At 39.9% G+C, this 20,724-nt stretch overlaps 5 protein-coding genes across 10 annotated transcripts in view; 1 reads left to right on the forward strand and 4 right to left on the reverse strand.

Moving 5' to 3' along the window:
* tns2a (tensin 2a) overlaps positions 1-2,193 on the forward strand; it is a 33,070-nt gene extending 30,877 nt beyond the window's left edge. For all 6 annotated transcript variants that reach the window (XM_029155713.3, XM_029155715.3, XM_029155714.3 and 3 more), the window contains one exon: positions 217-2,193. In XM_029155713.3, coding sequence (XP_029011546.1) covers positions 217-355 — 139 coding nt within the window. In that variant the 3' untranslated portion in view covers positions 356-2,193. The remainder of the gene's footprint in view (positions 1-216) is intronic.
* A 182-nt stretch (positions 2,194-2,375) lies between these two features.
* Positions 2,376-7,424, reverse strand: tmem106c (transmembrane protein 106C). Its single transcript, XM_029155720.3, has 8 exons — positions 7,270-7,424; positions 6,730-7,019; positions 5,886-5,949; positions 5,561-5,720; positions 5,232-5,372; positions 4,831-4,880; positions 4,521-4,574; positions 2,376-3,720 (listed from the first exon to the last, which is right to left on the reverse strand). The coding sequence occupies exons 2-8, from the start codon at positions 6,941-6,943 to the stop codon at positions 3,621-3,623; spliced, it is 783 nt and encodes a 260-aa protein (XP_029011553.1). The 5' UTR covers positions 6,944-7,019; positions 7,270-7,424; the 3' UTR covers positions 2,376-3,620.
* Positions 7,425-7,515: 91 nt separating this feature from the next.
* Positions 7,516-9,145, reverse strand: LOC114858450 (PTB domain-containing engulfment adapter protein 1-like). Its single transcript, XM_029155721.2, has 7 exons — positions 9,082-9,145; positions 8,916-8,989; positions 8,746-8,817; positions 8,453-8,551; positions 8,155-8,292; positions 7,915-8,019; positions 7,516-7,808 (listed from the first exon to the last, which is right to left on the reverse strand). The coding sequence occupies exons 2-7, from the start codon at positions 8,961-8,963 to the stop codon at positions 7,746-7,748; spliced, it is 525 nt and encodes a 174-aa protein (XP_029011554.1). The 5' UTR covers positions 8,964-8,989; positions 9,082-9,145; the 3' UTR covers positions 7,516-7,745.
* A 177-nt stretch (positions 9,146-9,322) lies between these two features.
* On the reverse strand, positions 9,323-14,467 carry sars1 (seryl-tRNA synthetase 1). Its single transcript, XM_029157132.3, has 11 exons — positions 14,278-14,467; positions 13,198-13,268; positions 13,002-13,082; positions 12,717-12,875; positions 12,291-12,434; positions 12,021-12,176; positions 11,543-11,764; positions 11,171-11,300; positions 10,856-11,013; positions 10,408-10,537; positions 9,323-10,276 (listed from the first exon to the last, which is right to left on the reverse strand). Exons 1-11 carry the CDS (start codon positions 14,411-14,413, stop codon positions 10,119-10,121), a joined length of 1,545 nt encoding a protein of 514 aa, XP_029012965.1. The 5' UTR covers positions 14,414-14,467; the 3' UTR covers positions 9,323-10,118.
* A 223-nt stretch (positions 14,468-14,690) lies between these two features.
* On the reverse strand, positions 14,691-20,578 carry si:ch211-207e14.4 (interleukin-17 receptor D). Its single transcript, XM_029157423.2, has 12 exons — positions 20,335-20,578; positions 18,765-18,834; positions 18,020-18,178; positions 17,649-17,767; positions 17,381-17,504; positions 17,263-17,301; positions 17,009-17,154; positions 16,807-16,881; positions 16,635-16,701; positions 16,149-16,283; positions 15,889-16,055; positions 14,691-15,755 (listed from the first exon to the last, which is right to left on the reverse strand). The coding sequence occupies exons 1-12, from the start codon at positions 20,446-20,448 to the stop codon at positions 15,210-15,212; spliced, it is 1,761 nt and encodes a 586-aa protein (XP_029013256.1). The 5' UTR covers positions 20,449-20,578; the 3' UTR covers positions 14,691-15,209.
* Between the last annotated feature and the right edge of the window lie 146 nt (positions 20,579-20,724).

The following is a 20,724-nucleotide window of genomic DNA, read 5'->3' on the forward strand; positions in this document are numbered from 1 at the left end:
TATTTTAAGTGGTGTGTAGAGTAAACCATGGCTTAGAAGTCAATGATATTAATGCCTTTGCATGGCATCAGATTGCGTGTGAGCCCCGGCTAATATGGTTTGATGTTCAAAATTGAGTTTTATGTGGCCTCTTACACACGATACTAACCACTCTGTTGCATACATAGTTAATTCTTATTTGCACAGTTACATTGCTCTGTGCCATTTTCTTCTCAGGGTGTTTGGTTTCGTAGCCAAAAAGCCCGGCAGCCTGGCAGAAAACGTTTGCCACCTGTTTGCAGAATTAGACCCCGAACAACCTGCCTCCGCCATCGTCAACTTTATCAACAAAGTCATGTTGGCGCAGCGCCGGTAGATGGAGAGACGTCATGCAAGCAAGGCACATGCAGTATTAAACTGTTGACAAGGAATTTACTAATGTCCGAATACCAGTACTTGTATTCGCCAGGTTTGGACCATAACACTATGTTGTCTTTCTTGTCCAACTGATAATGTGACACAGATGTTAGTAATTGAAACACGATGATGCACACTGCTGTTCCCCATAAAACCTCTCTAAGGGGAACATATACTGTAACACTGCATTTCAGTTTTTATATGAATGATGTGGATGCAAAATACACAACAAAATACAGTGTTTAGAAAAAGTCGATGTATAGTGTTGCAAATTTTTCAAGGATGAGAAGACTTCAGTGGAGACGTCAGCAATCCAATCCGCAGGGGCCAGCATCATGAAAACATGTTTGTGTGTTGGCTCCCAGAACTGAGATTTCCTTACATGGAACAGGAGGATATCACAATGCAGGGTGTGGCTACACTGTTCAGGAACAGCTTTAGTTCCAAGTACAGTATAAGGAAGATATAACACTGCACACCCTGTTGTTGCAGCAGACAACCTCATTTTAGTGAATATATTTTTATTCTCATCAGTAGTCCAAGTATCAAACGCAAATAAAAAAAAATCTTAAGTAATGAGTCTGATGATGCTGTTATAGTTTCTGGGCTCTGTAGTCTCACAGTAATGTAGCAATAGCTGAGTGGGTGAGCCAAGAGGTAATGGAGCCAGATCAGATTTACACTGACTGAAGCCAAATATCCCAAAGTCAGCCAGACTAATTCTAACAGATCATGATACCGGCCCCTGGTAAAATAGTGGTTAAATGCAGTTTTTATTAGCATGGTGTCCAGTCAAATTATGAGCTAAATGTAGCATTGAGGACAAAGTGATTACAATGAGGATGTTTCCTTGCACTGGTAGAGGGCAACAAATCCCTAGAGATTTGACAAAAGAGCAGGTGTTTATATTTTGTAACGTTACAAAATCCCTTGTTTGTTTAAAAGAGCAACCAAAGTTCTGCTAATGTAATCTAGTTTCTGTATGTATGTTCAGGTATTGATGTATATAAAGCATATTTAGAGACACTCTTGCCTTCAACCACAGACCAGAGCATTTTTACCAGTATAACACATTTGACAATCAAGTTTTATTTTGTTGCCGATGTTTTTCCACTCAGACACATAGTAACTAAAGCAAGTGAGAAATATACAGTAACTCTCTAATGAAAGTAATCACGAAAGTGACGTGTTTAAGTGTGTGTGTGTGTGTGTATGTATGTTTTGAGGGTTCTGGTGCGCTGAGGGTATTAAGGCCAATATGCTGGGTCATGGTCCTGTGTCACTGTAGGTCTAGTTGTAGAGAAATGCATGTGAAAAGGGGAAGAGCTAGATGGGGAAGGAAGTAGGAAGATGGAGCACACCACTGCCGTGAAGTGTTTGGTGTCCATTTACTGCTTCACTTGCTGTGGCCAAGTCCACCACAGAGCATATTCACACACACTATAACCTGTCCAACAGGAGACACATAAGCAGATGTACTTAACCAAAGACGAAGCACTCGTGTATTAATGAGCTTATTCTCTAGCTATATTTTTATACTTATTGTCTCTTGTATTTTTACTACGCATTTATTTAGCGTTTCCCTGTTACAGTCTAGAAAAACACTTGTCTTATAGCGATAATATATTAACTGTTTTCTTGTCGACGTCTATATTGTGTAGTAATATATTTTCACATGCAGCTATAGGACAGTGTATGAGATATTAAAAGAAAGGGTTTGTCTTTGAAAAGAATATTATGCTATTTTGTATGCAAAAAAGAGAGAACCAAATTAAACTGAAAGATGTGGTACCTAAAGTGTTTTGGCTCAGGGGTCATTATTGAGTTTATGTTTACCAAGCAGCAACTGACTGCAACTCAATGTAAAAGTGTAAATGTCCCTGTTTCGCCGACGTAACATTTTGTTTCCAGTCCTATTACAAATAAAAAACCTCACATTTAAAAATGGCATTTGTTTAGAAAAAATTATAGAATCAATATAATGTACATGTTTTTTTTATTCACAAATACCTTTATACATATTTTTGATATAGAATCAAGCACAAAAATATTTTTTAAAAATTGTAAAAGCTTTCATTCTTACATTTACAAACAAGTGTCCCTTAAGAAAGGTTTACCTGCTTCCTCGTGACAAAAGGTATGCAGGAGATACTGAAGTCATAGGAACACTCAATAAATCAGTCAACCTTTACCAACCAACAGGCCCTGAGACAAGAGAGGACCTAAAATGCTTAATGCTCACATTATGAAAAGCATGCCGCAAATCCAGATGATTAATAGCTGGTAGTAGATGAGGTAGGTGGGTGGTCGTTTCACAAACTGTAAATGACCAACTAGAGAATCAGTAGTTCCACCTCAGAGTGATCTAAAACTAATCTGAGAACAGTTTTCCCTCTGTATGAACTGGGATCATAACCGTAGAGAAATACTTACTATATAAATACTGATTATTTCATTAAAAACCTGATAATTTAAATGTGCAAATGCCAACTTTAGAAATTGTTCAACATCAAAGCAAAAACAGGGTTCAACAATATGTCTTCAGGGCACAAGAACACAATATTGTCCCTTGTGTTAAACCCAAAATACAAATGGGTCAATTCCTTTCTTTTCATTTTTACAGAAATTACAGCTGTCAATTGTGTAACTGTGCCAAACATTATTCAGGCTGTGTCAAATATTTCCATCTTGGTGTTAAAACGGCAGCAGCAGCAAACAGAGTCCTGCATTGATACTTAATACAATTCATACATTTTGGCAAAAAGGCCATGTCTCCTTTGTTAGTTAGGAATGTCAACCATTCTCCTTAAAAATAATGGTTGATAGTCCCTTCTCCATCATTTGGCTATAAGGAGCTTATTGGCACGGACTTATTCAATTTGCCTCTTGGATTACGCAAGAGGAACGTGTGACGCATCCTTAGAACAAGTGCATTGTTCAGCCGGTCGCAGCAAAAGCAACACAACTGTCCTTTTGTCTCCAGGCTGCCTCATACAGTATTGCATGCTCAGAAAAAGCTGTTAACAGCAACTGAATCTAACCAAATCTGCCTAAGCTTTGAAAAAAGAGCAGCTAGCTATTGACAGCAAGTTAACACTGATACTTTTCTCCTCCAGACACTTGGCCCAAGTTGTAACATGCTTCTCAGACTTCTACACTCAACAAATGGGGCTAAACGATGTGGCCGATCAGTGGGTAGAGGAGAGGTCCGTGTGATACTTGGCTTAGTGGTGGTATGTGGAATTCGAACCGCAGTCTATGTAGCGATAGGCTTCGAGGCTGTTCTGGGACGTTCTCACCATGTACGAGGTTTTCACTGACGTTCTGAAAGCAACCAATGAGAGAAAAATAAGGTTCAGTCTGCCTCGCACCCACGGCTGCCTGTCACTATAGATTTGTTACAGACACAAAGCAGGATGGAACCACATAATAAATGTCAACGTGGCCTTTCCCACAGCTGCAGCATTTAACCATTCACAATGAAAATGCATGTGAGGAAGGGATCGTTCACACTCACACGCACACGCACACTCACATGTACACACGTACACACACGTACACACACACACACACGTACACACACACGTACACACACACGTACACACACACGTACACAGAGAGGAGGAAGTGGTTTAAGCAGTAACAAGTTTAACTAGCACAACGCAAAGCTGAACTGTGTTTCAGTTTCTCTGTCGAGTGCAAACGTACATATTTTTTTGCACCACTTCATCATGATGACGTCTGTATATAAATGCACAAGAACAGTTTGGAAGGTCATTATAACTAAAGTCAGTTAACACCAAGTGTGCCTTTACATGAGAACAACTAAGCTAAAGCAGTTATGGCCACAGCTACTGGATTTTCTTGTTTGGAGGTTAAGGCGTTAACATTCCAAGGTTCACTCGCTTCTTCCACCTGCACTGTTCATTTGCCTGTGAGTTGTTTTCATTGAAGACACAAAAGCATGTATTTATGCCCAAGCTTGATGTTCTGGTGTTTAAGTGTGTGACTAATATGAAGATTAAACTATGTTTTAAACATGCTGCTGCAGTCAGTCAGAACCAATCCAGACAATATTAAAAGTACAGTGTCTTCAGTAAAATGTAATTATTTCAAGGACTTACTGCATTAATACGACAATGTTGTGGACCTTGATGGTAGGCATGGTGCAAAAGGCACTGGAAAAAAAAGCACATGTTTAACTGCATGACCTTTGGTTGGGCCCATGTACAAACTCTTCAGCAGACAAATACAAATCACTGTCATGTAAAGATTTCTCTTTGGGTAGTTTACAGTACTACAGTACACAAGAATATCTCACATCTCAACATTAATAGTTAAACTTTATTCATTTAGGACCTTCTGTGCCGCTACATTTTTTTTATTACAAAAAAATTGTAATAAATAAATTTTAGGCCAAGAATTATTACTTACTAGACGTAGGGTGCACTGCTGCCAATCTCCACACTGACTGTGAAGTTCACCTACAAAACATTATTAGTTATACAACAGCAGCTGAATGGCAAACAGATTTGCAATCATCAGTAATAAAAAGTAAAATGTATTATTTTTATAGTAAAAATATTTGATTACACATACGTGTCAATAAATGCCCATGTTAAACTATAACTATAAACACATTAATTCTTGGTTATGTGAATGACATGTGCACAGAAGATAATTTTAAAACACTACATCAAACAGACACAACATCCTCCCAGAGTTACACTTGTAACAGCCCGCACTTGTTTGCAGACTGAACTCTGGAAAAAAAAAGGAATTGATCTTTTTAATAACTTTGTTTATATGACATGTAAATCTCAATTTTCCTATACCTGACTTTGACTGAGTGGCAGGATGGTGGTGACATTGTCCAGCTGTCCGGTTCCAATCACAGTCTTCATGTAAAGGACCTGGCAGCTTACACTCTGCACCAGCACTGAGAAGAAGTTTGGGTTGCGAAAGTTCAGCGTGCTCTGATGAGAGGTTTAAAAGATAAAGAATGAATTAACATATAATGCAGCATGGTTAATAGCAAAACGTCCACCGCAAACAAACAGTTGTTTTAAAAACAAGCTTGACCTGCTTCTAATCTAAATAACAGGTTTTATTGGAATTTAAATTATTAAACAGCGGTACATTGCAAATGTGAGCGAAAGCTTACCGTCATGTTCATCAGAACCTTTGAATTGGGGTTGTCGAAGTGCACAATAACTGAGCGTATCCCACCATCCACCACCACTACTGGTCGAGGGAAAAGGAAGAAGGCCACAAGCAGAGACACCAGGAGGCACAAAACAACCGACAGGACCACATACAGCTTCCTAAAACACAGTTTCAGTTCACAGTTTTCAGTACTAAAAGAAAAGTTTCACACATCAATTTTACTGTAAAATATATCCATTTGCTTTAGCACTGTACACACATAAAATAATAGGTAGACAGTATCCAATTGTAAACGCACCAACCACGACCAGTTGTGTACTTACGTTCTCTGAGGCTGCAATCTTTGGTCGTTGTATGGGATCAATGCAACCAGTTCATTCACTTGATCTATCAGAAAACATAACGGGTCATCCAACATGTTTATTGTTATTACTACTTGCATTAGAAAACTGTTTACACAATGCTTCACACTTTGTAGGGCATTGTTTTATTGATTTCGGTGTAGCTATGTCGCCATTAAGTGAGATCAAAGCAGAAAACGTGAACAAAAACACGCACAGGTCTGGAAACCTGTGACATTTATTCTACAGCTGGATCACCGCTGGAGACAAGCCGTGCATCCTAGAATACACCGCGGTCAAGCTGGTTTGAGGTTGGACATTCTGCAAACATTCGACTGTAAGCACATTCGGACAAGCGATCCGCATTCGCTACAGGGTCACAGAACGAGACCACTTCCCACATGAGGACGTTGACTGAGGGATCCTATTGATTAATTATTCGGATTTTCAAGAAATTAATAATTCAATAGCGTCCAAACTATATGACCTACTGGTCCAAAACCTGCTCCAAAATGTGTGTCTATATGTCCTCATTAGGGCACAACCAATTTTGAGACACACAGCAGGTTTTGGACCAAGAGGTCATACGCTATTGAAATTTTACTGTGTTATTAAGACTAAAATATTATTGAAAAATATGCAACATGACTACATCCTCATAAAATTGGCAAACCAACTTCACCGCGGTCTAGAACCGTGCATCAAGAGACTTAAGATTGTGTGTGATTTATGCACCCTGTTACTGTTCAGGATGTTCATCTAAACTTTGCCAGCTTCGAGTCGACAGAAGAAGTCTCGCTGCTTTTATCCAGCCGTGTCTACTCACCTGAGGGAATGCGTCCACTGCCTTGACATGTCGGGCACGTTATGCTGTCCCTGCCGGTGAATTCCACGTAGGGGAACTGCGCTATGTCCTCCCGTCTGTCGAGTCCGTCCAAAGAGTCATTATCGGCGTTTCTGTACTGCTCTCGACGCCCAGAACGCTGCTTCTCCGGTAGCAGCGACAGGCTGCTGCCGCTTCGGGACAACCGCGCCCCCATGTCGGTTAAGCTCGGACGCGCAAAGTTAAGCCAATGTTTGTCATGGACTACTGGCCGTCTGCAGGTAGATGAACCACTGAGCCAGACAAAATAAAACAGAACGTTGACTCCAGTTTCTACGTTCGTAACTTCGTAAGCTTTATTAAATAAACGTCATTAAAATACCGCTGGCAGCATGAGTCGGTGCTGCTCGCGGTGGCGTCTTTAAGCTAATTAGTTAGCTTGCGTTGCTAATAGGAATATTCTAATACACGACTTAGCTGTTGGCTAGAAGTGCCTAAACCGACCGTCGCATTAGTTAGAACAAAACCACAACTTGTACTCACTTTTTACACTAAACAAGTCGTCGTTGCCATCATAAAGTTTTGTTTACATCAGTGCAGGGTACGTCTGTCACACCGGGGTGGAAAAAAACTCCCTGTCACTAAAGTAAGCGTTCCTCGTGTGCTGCTTTCAAGGACAGTCCGCAATCCAAGAGTGACTGTGGTGCATTTAAGCCCGCTTCACTCGTGTTATAGTACCAACAACAAAAACACTAAACGCCGTATTTCAAATCCAATTTATTATTCAAATGCAATAATTATTTAACTGTTTGTCGTTGTCACTAAAACTATAGCAAAAGTAAAAGTAGAGTAATATTCCCGGTTTCTGTTAGTTATGGTATGTTAGTTCAAGCAGTGCTATTCAATTAGTTTTTCACGAAGACAGACATTCAAAGGTAATGTCTCTTTATCCAGTTTATGCAAAGCTACAAATGTCAATAAAAAGAGAAAAGAGGAAAAATACAACTAGGGTTTTTTGATTAGTCAGATTTTTCTGCACACATCCTCTTCAGCTCAGAATTTTCTCTTTGCAGCATTTTATTCTATACGATGAAACAAGAGACAGTTTTAAAATGTTGTTTTTAAATCAGCAAATAATTTAATTTAGTAAGTTTATCAATTATAATAAGAATAATAGGTAAAACTGACCTTGTGTCTGAGTGCCTCTACTATCAGGTCTCGTCCTCCTTTGATGCTATCCTCCTTTTTCGAGGCTTGAAAGGCATCCCCAATAATTGAGACCAGCACATGAGACTGGAAAGTGTAGAGATTCATATGTAAACTATGACAGCTTCAATGTGTTATTCAATACTTATCTAGGGACAATTATTCCTAATTGTCACATTAATATCTAGTGGTAATCTATTATGCTCAGGTAGGATTACTTACAAACTTCTTGCTCTGGAACAGATAACAGTGGTACGTGTCGGCTGCAGGGTGTCTGGCCACAAAACCAAAAACTTTAGGCGAGGACGGCAGGACGGCACAGAAGGAAATAGAAGAGAGGGGGCACGTGTACAGCAGAAACTGGGGAAAGATATCAATGATAAGAATAAGAATAATAAGAAAATGATCAACGGCCAAAAAAGCTTTATGTTTAATTATTAATTAAAATTTGAATGAATTTAATTATGTCTACCATGCAAATTTTGACTTGTATGACACCTTATACACTTTTGTTACAAACCTTGGTTTTGTTTTCCAAAATGTCTATCCCATTTCTGGACACGAAGAGATGAATTTTGCTCTTCTTAGCTGCTTTTTCTGATGAGAATTTATCTGGCGCCTGAAGGTGAAAGGGAAAAATTAAAAGATACATCATGTCATGTGGGCTACTGCCTCTGTGTGGCCAAAGTAAGTGCTTCAGTGAGGCAAGAGATTAGGATTTATTCAGAAAAATGTAAGTGCTTTTTCTTGCTGAAAACTTTTAAAACTGCCTCTAATGTAAATCACTGATTTATTGAGAGATTAATTGCTTACCTCGATGCTCTGGGCTGCTTCATTCAGGATCTGTAGTCCATTAGGGCGAATCACCTCAACTCGACCTAAAAACTACAGTGAAGAAAAAACACAATATTTTGGTAAATTGTCTAACTGACATAAGTCCTAAATATTTTACCTTTTTGCAGACTTTTGACTCTACTGCTCACCTTTGCCTGAAAGGTGATCTCACTGTAATCTTCCGAGGTGTCACTCATCTCGACTCACCTGGCGCTTACTGTACCTGTTGTTTTTCAAATCTTATCAAGTAAATCAAGAATAAAAGTACATAATGTGCAGGTGTTTGAAATAAGCTCCGTAAAATATACTTGTTACCTTTTCACAAATAAATATCCAGTGAATCGACTTCCTACTGAATTTCGAACAGACAGGTATAAAGTCTACTGGAGTTAATAAGTAACAAACATCTTCCTTATTGCCTCTGTGGCCGGGAAGTGATACACATTTAAGTTTTATTTATTATCCAGTGGCTCAAGTATTTTTTGTAACATGACAGGCTTTTATAAATAAGCAATTGTGTAAAACTACACTCAGAAAACAGACACAAAAAAGAACCTCCATATCAACTATTTATTTGTTTACAGCGAGTGCCACTTCAGTGCTCAATCATATACTGTAGAGAGAGATCTAAATTTGCAAGTGCATACAAGGTCAGTGTCTCCATCACAAGCTAATGAGCTGCATTACGGTTGACAATGATATTTAAGGAACAAGGTCTAAAATGGTCATGTTAAATGAGCCTAAAACAGATGTTAAAATGCATGGTCACACTTATTGAGACATATTTTAAAGTTCCATACTTTAATGCCATTTCAGACATGAGAAGAAATTTAGGTTTTATTCTTAACAAGCCCCAAAGGAAAAAAATTTCCAACAGTTGTATAGGAGAGCAAACAAACCACAGCTTTCAACGATGCAAATATATGCCTGTATACAACCAGTAAGTGCCCTAACCGAAATAACTACCTGCTGTGGAAATGAGGCCAGACATGAACATTCAGCAAGACAGATCAAACATAGGAATCCGTTTGTTTTAGGCTCAGAGTGGCGGCAGATGAGAGAACATGACAGACAGCTGGAAGTGGACTCTGAGGTGCATTGTGGGTGGGAGGAGGACAGAGTTCTCCCTTTTTGTGTGGAGATTTATAAGAATGAGGAGAAACACTGGCGATGAATATCACCATCCATTTAGACAGACAGACGGGATAGAGCCAAGCCTTTAGATCAAGTCACCGTTTGTGTGAGTTCCCCACTGACTCAAAACTGATTTTATATTTTATTTTACATGAGGCTATATTCCATCACTTTCTATCTGTGAGGCTGGTGAAGTAATGCCATCATCATGTCTGAGTCTAGGAGTCATTGACAGACATGTTCTCCATGGCGTTAGGCAAGTTCTGGTCTCCTCCTTGCTTTTTCTTCTTGCCTCCTTCTTGCTGTTTCTTTGCTTTCTTTGACATCTCTTGATCAATAGGAGCAGGCTTGACAAACTTAATGATCTCATTTAAACCTGAAGAAGAATAAGTTAAAATAGATTTAAAAATAATTATTGATATGTCTTTCTAGACACATAAGTACATGCCAATATGTTTGCATTGAGCTATCAGTTGATATTACTAACACAACACCAGCACAGCTTACCAGGGGGCATGAAATCCCTGAGCTTCTCTGGAATAACGATGCCCTCTTCAGTTTGGTAATTCTCCAGAATGGCACACATAACACGTGTGGTGGCACACATGGTGGCGTTCAACATGTGCACAAAGTCTGCCTATAAAACATACAGGAGGTGAAGCATGTTTAGTGTGTGCAGCTTCAGACTAACTAGCATGTCAGAGAGGTTAAATGGTTCTGATTAATGAAAAAAAGAAACAAGCTAAAGCTCATTGGAACTGCATCAGTGTCTCTGCAACAGCTGAGGTTGCATTAGTGCTATGAGAGTTTTGATTACAGAAACAGCCAATATCTAAATCAAGGTTCTGATGTTTGATAGATAAGTAAAATGTGTTATTTTTGATTTATTAAACATATTTTATTATCTGACTTATTTGTTGAGATGTATAGCTGTGTTGAAATGGAGCATCCTCACCTTGTCCATCATCTTTTTGGTCTGGCCATAGCGGATGCGGAGGCGTCTCGCCTGGTAGTCCGTGCAGTTTGAACAGGAGACCAGCTCTCTGAAAGCGCCAGAGCCTGGGAACCAGGCCTCCAGATCCAGCTTCTTACTGGCTGCATGGTTCAGGGCACCTATGATAAGATGTAGTAATGAGAAGTTAAAGCAAGATATATCCAAAAGGGATACATCAATTTAAAAATTTTCAATATAAAATATTTAATATTGACTTGAACTGCTCAAAACGTAGGCAATAGCAACAGTTTCAGTATGTGCTTGTGTTTCTTTTACCAGAGACAATGTTCACAATGCGATAAGGAATTCCTAGAGACTGGTAGAACTCCTCTGCCGTGCCAATCATCTCATCAAACATCTCCCATGATTTGCCGTCATGTGGAGAGGCATAGACAAATTGTTCAATCTACAATGACAAAAAGAAAAATAATGATGGATCAGCTCCACACGAGTTACAATTTGTATAATTAAGGAAAATAAAAAGTATAACAGGTTTAAATAGTTTTCATTACGCAGTTTTGATGTAATTTGTGTAAACAGATTGATTGTTTTCTTTCAAATTGTTTGACGCATTGCCATTCGCTAGTATTCCAGATTTTTATAGAATTGCCTATTTATTTATTTGAACCAAAAGTGTATTGAACTAACCTTTTCAAACTGGTGCACCCTGAAGATGCCACGGGTGTCTCGGCCATGGGAGCCCACTTCCTGTCTGAAGCATGTAGAAAAGCCAGCGTATCGCATAGGCAGGTCCTCAGGTTTAAGCCATTCTTCCCGCAGAAAGGCTGCGATGGGTTGCTCAGAGGTGGCAATGAGATACTTTTCATCTATCGTGCTGTCATCTGATTTCTCACTGCTCTTACCGATGACCTGATATAAAACACATGAAGAAAATGAGGGGGAAAAAAACAATGACAGATTGTAGAAATCCAGAAATTGACTGCAATCCTTGAGATGTGATAGGATAAATTTATGCAGAATGATTTAAAACTCATTTATATTACTTTGACTTGCAGGGACGTAAATTGTGAGTGCAGCAACTGTGTTTTTTAAGTTGAAATGTGCAGCTCTGTTCTTTAAAGTTAGACCTCAAGGTGGCATTGTTGTGTAGTGTAAGACTCTGTACCTTGTAAAGCTCTTCATCAAACTGGCTGAGCTGGGCAACTTCCTGCATGACCTCCTTCCTCATAAAGAAGGGAGTATAGAGCATGGTGTATTTCTTGCTGTAGAGGATCCTCAAGGCATAATTGATAAGAGCCTGCTCTAGAAACACCAGCGGCCCCTGAACAGAAGTGTTAAGTAACACGTGATCAACGGATCTCCTGGTTAAGTAAGTATTGTTTGTGTTTCGCATCCATGTCCATACATAAATGTTGGCACTTATTATTGAATTCACCTTCAGAAAATATCCCCTGCTCCCAGCCACTACAGCCCCCCTCTCTCCATCGAAACCATCAATCATGACCACCAGGTCAACATGAGAGTACTTTTTCTGGACAGTGCAGTCACCCCACGTACGTTCCACTTTGTTGTCTGCATCCTGTTATATGAAAATATAAAAAGTGAGGCATGACAATACAGAGGGATAATAACACTTTAAACTTGTGTATATGCATTAGTGGAGCCTCAAAAATAAACCAAAAACCTTGAATTAAGCATAGTAGAGGCAGTTTAAAAAAGACAGCAGAAAATATACATACATTAGAAACTATGTGCATATAATATTTACTAAATCTGTACTATTGATTTATGTAAACCTATACCTTTTGGTCCACTGATTGATCCACTTAATTGCTAAAGATAATATGAGTCTTCAACCCACCTCATCATTGCTGATGGGTACAGAAGGGTGCAGAAGGTTGCCAATTTCCCTCAGGTATTCAAAGCGCTCCGCCTCCAGCTTTATCCTGTCACTGTCAGTTTTCAACACTGCCTCTTCCACCAACAAACGCACCTTCTTGATTTGTGTTACTGTCAATGCCTGAGACAGAAAAATGCAGAGATACAATGTAGGCTTACAAATACAGAGAGATACAAAAAAAGAGAACCCTAAAATGAAACAAAGTCTTGATTCTGATTCTTTATCACTTAGAGCACACCATCATACCGATAGCGTTTCAGCTGTTAGAGACTCCAGGTTCTGTGCCTCCTCAGGTAAAGATTCATCATCCCCAACTGGCTCCTTCTTCTAAATAAAGAACAACAACAGAGCAATGTGTAAGGAATACAAAATTAAATGCTAAAACTTTCAAAACAGCTTCCCAAGTCTGAAAAACTGTGGAGAACAAGGCCTGCTTACTTACCTTCATTTTCTCACCAATGCTCTTGCTGCAGAGGTTCTTTGCTTTGTTGAGGTTGTCTGCAGTGAAGCGGCCTGTTATGGGGGAGATCACAGCGAGTCTGCTGATCAATAAACCAGGCTATGAGTCTGCGTGAATGAGCTGCAGTGGCAAGTGTGGTGTGCGTGGTGGCAGGTGCTGTCACAACAACCAGCACACGTAGGATGATAAAAATGTAAATAAACGAAAAGTAATTCTTGAACCGTTGCAACAATTTACAAATAAAATCAATACTCCCATCAACGTGGATCAATCACTGTAACTAGTTACACTGCAGGGCGAGGTAGACTTCTCATCGTCAGCTGGGATTGCATCAGATTGCACGTTACCCGGCATTGCTAAGCTAACACAGTATTAAGGTTAGCCAACCCTTCATATTACACTACAGGTTGCTAACAAGTGCTCGCTGGGTGTAAATTCTAACATTGGGTAAATTAAGTTATTGCGCCGACGTCAACTGCGTGGCGTTTAACCATATGGCTCATGTCGATTCGCTAAACTGAGCTAGACACGCTAACATTAGCATGCTATACCCTTCCAAACTACCTTCAAATCTTGCTCTAAATTAACCTGTGTAATGTGTTCTTAAATTTGACTGAAATAATCTTCCCTGAGGAACAATATGTATAAATAGTTTAATATGATGCACAATGCTCAACCTTAAATGTATTTTCTAATTTAATGTTATTGAAATGACTCATTCCCCTGCAGTACAGCGTTAGTCAACACTTGCTCACTGCAGTGACCGACGGTAAAGATCCTATTAGCATAACCAAGCATATTCATTATAAAAACATATTGTGTAGAGGTATTTAAAAGTCCAATACGCCGAATAGAGGACAAGGTCCTAGAAATAGATATGATCCTGTTTGTCCCACATAGGACACAATAATTAGCTATTTTCCAAGGTTAAGTAAAAACTACGACTTCTTAAAATTGAGTTTGGCGTTAGCTCGTCTCCACACACTAACACTACGCTAACACGAGCATCATTAGCCAACATGCTAACGTTAGCTACCTTGAACACAAACCAAAAACGCTTACATTTTCTCCACTCTGTATCCGCGGCGACGAGTTTATCGACAAGTGTAACATCTTTAAATCTCTTCCTCTGAGTCTCACGGACGATTTCTGGGTCGCCGCCTTTGTCGGTGCGAAACAGGTCCAAGTCGAGCACCATCTTTCCACGCTGTCAGAGAGCGACTGAATGAGCCCGCAGCGATGACGCTACCATCCGGGTTGCCAGATCCAGTTCTTCGTGTAACTAAACCGAAATCACGTCGTAACTTTTGTTTCGCGTTAGTGCGTTTGTTAATAATATGGAATCAAAATTATAATTTGTTTATTATATTTTATAATTTGCTGAGATTCATTTATTTAAAGCATCTTCATGCAGTTTGGGAGGTTATGTTCTAGTCAACGACAGATAAATATAACTGTGGTTAATTAACAGACAATACTTTTAAATGTTACTTTATTGGCTTGGTAAGGAATAAGAATATATATTACACAAACGTATAATATGAAACACAGGATGACTCAAAGATTAAAAAAATTAAATAACTATAAACACGCATGCATGCAAAGTTCAGGTGCTTGAAGGTAAAAAAATTCGTATATAGCAACTCAGAAACATACCAATGTATTCTGGTATTAAGGGAATTGCATTTTAATTGGTATTAACTTTATTATGACGCATAATGAGAATGCCTGTCAAAACGAGCTGCACCTTTGGTGACCACCTAACACATTTCTGGGCATATTTTACACACACAACACAAACATACACACACACACAGTGTGTAGCATACAAACATGAGGTAAAAGCGCACAGTTGATGCTGCCCCACTGAGGCAGATGTAGTTGTATGTCGCTAAATAGCGCATAGATTGCATACCAGTCATTCTCCAGCGGACTAGGTATGGGAGCAGCAAGTATATCTATCTATATCTATAAGGCATATTTATTGCTTGACTTTAGTTCCCACCCTTCACAGAAATATTGGCCTGCATTGCCATCCTAGCCTCTTGGATGGAGCCCTGCAAAGCTGCTCCAGCCGGTAACTTTGTAAAACCTTCCTCTGTGATGTGGTTTATCTTCAGAAACCCTCCTGGTCTGTGCAGAGGCACTCCATGGAGGTGGGAGAAGAGCAGTGGCAAGTCACTTGTCAGCACGTAGTGAGGTACCAACCTCAGCTCAATGGGTATGTCCGTTTCCTGGGAGTACTCAAAAATGGCTGCCATGTATTTGGACAGGTCATGACCTCTAGCCTTGGCTCGACCTACCTCTGCTCCAATGAGCTCGACTGCTGCGTTAGAGCTGAGGACACTAGTGTCAAGGTTTTGTTCTCTGGCTGCTTGTTCGTCTTCGTCGTCACCTTGTGGCTCTAGAGGCTCGGACCTGTGTTTGAGTCCCCGAGAGCAGATCACTAAAACAAAGTCGCACTCTCTGAGCTGTCGACAGTACCAGGCCATGCTGCCCTCCTCAGCCACACTCAGGAAGTCCCACAGGTCCAGGCACACCTGAGGAGGAAATGGTAAACTGTTCCTTTGGACCAGAACAAAGAATGTGTGAATGTTGACTACTTAATTATCCTACCATTTATAATACAAAACTAGTAAATGCATCAAAGTCATGAAATGTAGTGGCCAGTACCTGGGTGGCCATGTACTGCTGAATGAAGGCTCCTAACTGCATGACAGCATTGACATGAGCAGGGCCATCACAGCTGCTGTAGCATATCAGAAGACGAGGAGGAGTAAAGCTGCTTTTGTCCGGTGCCACCAGTTCCTCCTGAGTCTCTTTATTTTGCTTTATAATATCTGAATGCATGAAAAGAAATCCCTATTTTTTAGCATTTATCCGATTAAGTGAGATTTTTATTTTTACTTTATATGGTTGGTTGGTTTTTGCACCTGGTTTAATGTCAAGTTTTATCATCCGCAGTGTGGATGTCTTTTTGGTGATAGCAGCAAGGAATGCTGAAAGTAGGACTGCCACAGTCAGGCTCAGAGGAAGAATCAGGTCCACGGAGGGAGTAAAGGAAACATCTGCAGATGAATTTGCATTGGATTAAATGAACTGACCAGAGATAGAAAAAACACCTGGTGGCCACAACACAGTAAAAGGAAAATGATTAAAAAGCAGGAATTAATTGCCTGAAAAAAAGAGATAAGGACCCAAAATAAAACCTGACCAGTTCAAGATTCCTTGGACTGATACATGTAGAATAATGAATAATGAAGGATGAAGAAAATAAACATCTTACGATCCAAACTATCCAAATATATCATGTGTCAAACAGAGCGTTGAGCGCAAAGAAAATCTTTCCTCTTTGGTATTAATCAAGGATGAAACACACACACTGTGACTGTGCAGACCAGCAGCAGCAGTTCCTCTACCTTTCTGAGTGTGCGTCACATAAACTTTGAACTTTTTTCTCACCGCATCCATTTCATCAGCTGCAATCTGTGGCACAAGAAAGATAGAAATTCAAACTTTCACTAAATGATTGAAATCTGTGCTTTGTACACTTTAATTATTTGTTCTAAACTTAAATACATAATATTTTACCTCACAAGTGTAATTGATTCCTTCTTGAAGACCGTGAAGCTGATAACTGTGGTGAGTTTTGTTTTTCGTGAAATTCTAGGTAAATTAAATTAGTGGTTAATTGTAAAATATTTTTGCATCCATGGTAATGAAAATGAAATACAGTAAAAATAATGTAGGAAAGCAAACAAAATATTAAGCTGCATTAGATGAATCCACTCACAGGTGTTATGCCTTTGTACATTTTCCTACTGTTTGCATAACACAGTGAGAAGTAGCGTCTGATGCCAAGGTTTGCAGGTGCCAAGTTAAAAGTCACAGTGACGTTAGTCCCTTTCTGCTCCACCGTGACATTTTTAGGGTACCAATCTACAAACAGACAGTTGGAAAGCTGCTCATGCCAAAAATATTTTAATACTTGACTGTTCAACACTGGAGTTTATTGTAGAGAATAAGTGATAAAGCAGCTTCTTTCACCTGTTTTACATTGCTCCAGACTGTTCTTCTCTGCACATGCTGTACCAACATAATCAGCATATTACCTAAAATTTTAAATCATTTGTGACATGTAACCCAAAATTTAAAGTTTCATTACTGCGTGTAGAAAAGATCCTGCTGCGGTAGAATTTCTCCCACTCCTCAGGCACTGGTAGAGCCATGACAGTGACAGCATACTGGGACCCAAGGGGGAGCCCGGGGAAAGGGTCTGACTTGTACACCTGCAAAATACACTTTTAGTCATGACATTGGTTTTCTTTAAAATTGCTGTACACTAAACCTGACATGCTATTTAAAAATATCAACTTACTATGGTTTAACACTAACTACTTAGTAACCTAGTAACAAACAATAAGACTTCCTACCCTATGAGCATGTGATGGTGGGAGAGTGAGGTTGCGATTGAAAAGAAAAAGTTGGCAGGCGACACCGGTGCCTCCCAGAGCCTGGAGGGACACCTGAAAGCCTCGCAAGAAGGCAATTCCTGCAACGTGTACAAAAAGGACATCAGAGAAATCAGTGTCATGTACTGGACAGCTCTAATCCGCCATCCGAGCAGTCAGGCTTTTATCGTGCTGTTGAAATAATTCTCATAAAACAAGGTATGTTTATACCAATGACAGACCAAAGTTTGTCACATCTAATTTAGGCTTTTGAAGGCAGTTACTGCAACATAGTGCCTACAGAAAGCAAGAGTATATAATTTCTGTTCTAGTTACTACTCTACATACTGTACCAAAGTAACTGGGCTTCCAGGAAACAACAATGGTGTCGGAGTCAGGGTTTGGCTCATCCACAAACTCAACTTCCACATCATTTGGTGCGTGAACGTAGTGCTGACAGATTTGCGGGTCTTCTTTTCCTACCAGTTCAAAGCATGGCCATGGAATACAACCTGAGAGGAAACAGTGGTGCAGTGTTTTAGACATTTGCACTGCGTTATGATAATTCCTAGAAAAGACATCAAATTTCTCATTGGTAAAAGGTCAGGGGGTTGCCACTGTTGCCATGGTGACAACAACACTGACAATGATCTCCTTCCTTCACTGAGATTGACCAACATGTCCAAAGCTTGGGACACTGTTTTTGCCTAAACCTAATAGTTAATTTCATTCTGCATAACTTCATTCCTGAATCAAGGCCATCAGACCTGACATCTGCTACTGTGGCAGCTCTGCCGGTTTGTCTCCTGTTCGGTTTCTTTTGAGGTTAGTTTGTGTTCTGTTCCTTATGTGAAATGCAAACAATACAATTGTTACGCCCACACAAGCCTTGAAGTTGCAAGTTAAACATCATCATACAGCTGCCAAATTATACACTCACCCTGCTCCAGCTAATACTGATCACCTCCGCCAGGTGTGTTTAGTCAAACAGCAGCTAACTGACACACCTGATCAAGGTAATCAGCAGTGAGAGTTGGAAAACCAGTAGCTCTCGAGGACTAGGGTTGGACACCGCTGGTGTAGTATTTGGAGACTTACTTCCAAATGCTTTGATGGAGTTCTTCACATCACCCGAGCTTATCCTGCAGTATTGGCATCCAGGTCCTCCCTGCAGAATAGAAAGCAGTGACTTATTATTAGCATATAGTAAAGTTTGGAGATCAAACCAATCACAAGGGAAAACATTGGAACCCAAAGAATGTTCGTTACAAGGAGCCAAGCATGGAGCAGAAAGGATCTCTGACTTCATAACATCTGCACATTCTCATATCTATGGCAAAAATAATTGAACAGTCTCTGTGTTTATTGGTTTTAATACTGATGCACATGGAGTGAAATGAACTACTTTGTAACAGAGTACTAGAGAAGAGATAAACACACACCACACTATGTTAAGTTGGAGACAACAACAAGCCCAACAGGTGGAAAAACAAGGTGAAGGAGCAATTATGAGATTGCCTCAGGCATGACAGGGACAGACACGAACGGTGTGAGCTGATTCACACTATTGTAATTAACTGCCAAGTTCTTTAACAGGGGTTAGTTTTTCCATAGCTGAAATACTTTCTTGCATGCAAGGTAATAAATGACTGTAATAAACAAGGCCCGGTTCAAGGCGTTCACTTACAACACTTACATTAACTGTTCATAAAAACATTTTTAGTTTTTAAATAATAATTATTCTCTTAGATCTGTACATACGTCTAAATAATATTCATTTACACGTATGTACAGATCTAAGATGAAGATGAAGATATATCTAAGAAAACATATGGAAATATCTAGGACTTAAAATACTGCGTAGCGCTTGTAGACGTGTGGTCAGATGATAAATTCTAGTGATATAAAGAATTTCTAGGAAATCAAATCATTGACCTTGGATCTTTAACCAAGATGATGTAACTTATTTATCCCTCTGACACAGTGGACATCTGTGCCAAACCTGACACTGTAATATTGCATTTGCAAAAGAGGGTCGAACAGATGAACGACAAAGCAGCAGCTGCACAAACCAAACCAGATGAAATGGAATAAGATAAATCGAACAGTCTGGGTGAGGGAAACTTGCTCAACTTGCTGTTGAGAAGTTGGCCAAACTCCCTGTTGCCAAAAAACTTACAAAGGATTTAGTTATGTTTCAGAAGTAAAGTCTTTTTGTTATTGGTTTTATTCATTTCTTCTGCTTTCGCAGAAAGGTAAAACCAAAGCAGACTGTCCTGTTTTTTTGGTCACCTGTTTGTTGTTGCACCACCTGAAAGAGTGCGATGAAAGAATGACATGGTACTATAAGCTGTATTAAAGCAGAGTTGTTCCACCTTGACATGAAAGGCGCCCGCCGTCCTCTTGTTTTGACCTTCACCATGACACCATAGCTTTTATTGACCTGCTACTTCAGCCAGTTTGTCAGGAGTCATATTTGACATCACGTGGAACAAGTCACACAAAGGAGTGTGTGTGGTTAATATGGAGCTTCTCCACTGCAGCCAGAACGATTTAATCACATGCAGCACAGCGAGCTTATGACAAAACAGGTTAGCGCTCCCATCAGCCATCACACTGTCATCCTGCAGCACACTGAACATATAGATAAAAAGTTAAACCACCTTACCTGTCTGACACAGTCCAGACTACAGTTCTGTGCAGTTGTTGACACATCGTCCTGAGCCCACTGAGGCCGTACAAGTGCCAGGAGCTGGTACAAAACAACAACCGCCCTCCACATGCTACTACATCCAGCTTGACATTTTTCAGCTGCAAGCACCAAACCCTGGAGTCTGAGAAGAAACCCAGACTCTCCAAACAACAGCTGTAAGAAGCAGCTGCTCTGCTTGTAGTGAAGCGCGCAGTCTGAGGTTGTAGTGACAGGCCCCCAAGAGGAGGGAGGAAAGTCGACGAGGGGAGTGGCGCCTTCAGGCTAGATGGAGGTTCAGCCAGAAAGTTCACTGTGCATGTTTTAACAGTCCTGGTATCAGAGCAGGAGGCACATACCATAATTAAT

The sequence above is a fragment of the Betta splendens genome, chromosome 7 (genome assembly GCF_900634795.4).
Source record: "Betta splendens chromosome 7, fBetSpl5.4, whole genome shotgun sequence".
Lineage (NCBI taxonomy): Eukaryota > Metazoa > Chordata > Actinopteri > Anabantiformes > Osphronemidae > Betta > Betta splendens.

Coding starts and splice junctions, on each gene's coding strand:
- sars1 (XM_029157132.3), bottom strand. CDS start 14,413: ATGGTGCTCGACTTGGACCTGTTTCGCACCGACAAAGGCGGCGACCCA. Junction 12,876..13,001: donor TAACAGCTGAAACGCTATCG/GTATGATGGTGT, acceptor TTTCTGTCTCAG/GCATTGACAGTAACACAAAT. Junction 10,277..10,407: donor CAGGGATTTCATGCCCCCTG/GTAAGCTGTGCT, acceptor ATTCTTCTTCAG/GTTTAAATGAGATCATTAAG.
- tmem106c (XM_029155720.3), bottom strand. CDS start 6,943: ATGGGGGCGCGGTTGTCCCGAAGCGGCAGCAGCCTGTCGCTGCTACCG. Junction 4,575..4,830: donor AGCAGTGCACCCTACGTCTA/GTAAGTAATAAT, acceptor TTTTTTTTCCAG/TGCCTTTTGCACCATGCCTA. Junction 3,721..4,520: donor AACATTGTCGTATTAATGCA/GTAAGTCCTTGA, acceptor GGTTGCTTTCAG/AACGTCAGTGAAAACCTCGT.
- si:ch211-207e14.4 (XM_029157423.2), bottom strand. CDS start 20,448: ATGTGGAGGGCGGTTGTTGTTTTGTACCAGCTCCTGGCACTTGTACGG. Junction 16,882..17,008: donor TGTACAAAGGCATAACACCT/GTGAGTGGATTC, acceptor TAATTTACCTAG/AATTTCACGAAAAACAAAAC. Junction 15,756..15,888: donor AGCAGTACATGGCCACCCAG/GTACTGGCCACT, acceptor TTTCCTCCTCAG/GTGTGCCTGGACCTGTGGGA.
- LOC114858450 (XM_029155721.2), bottom strand. CDS start 8,963: ATGAGTGACACCTCGGAAGATTACAGTGAGATCACCTTTCAGGCAAAG. Junction 8,818..8,915: donor AGATCACCTTTCAGGCAAAG/GTGAGCAGTAGA, acceptor TCTTCACTGTAG/TTTTTAGGTCGAGTTGAGGT. Junction 8,020..8,154: donor TGTTCCAGAGCAAGAAGTTT/GTAAGTAATCCT, acceptor TACACTTTCCAG/TCTCATGTGCTGGTCTCAAT.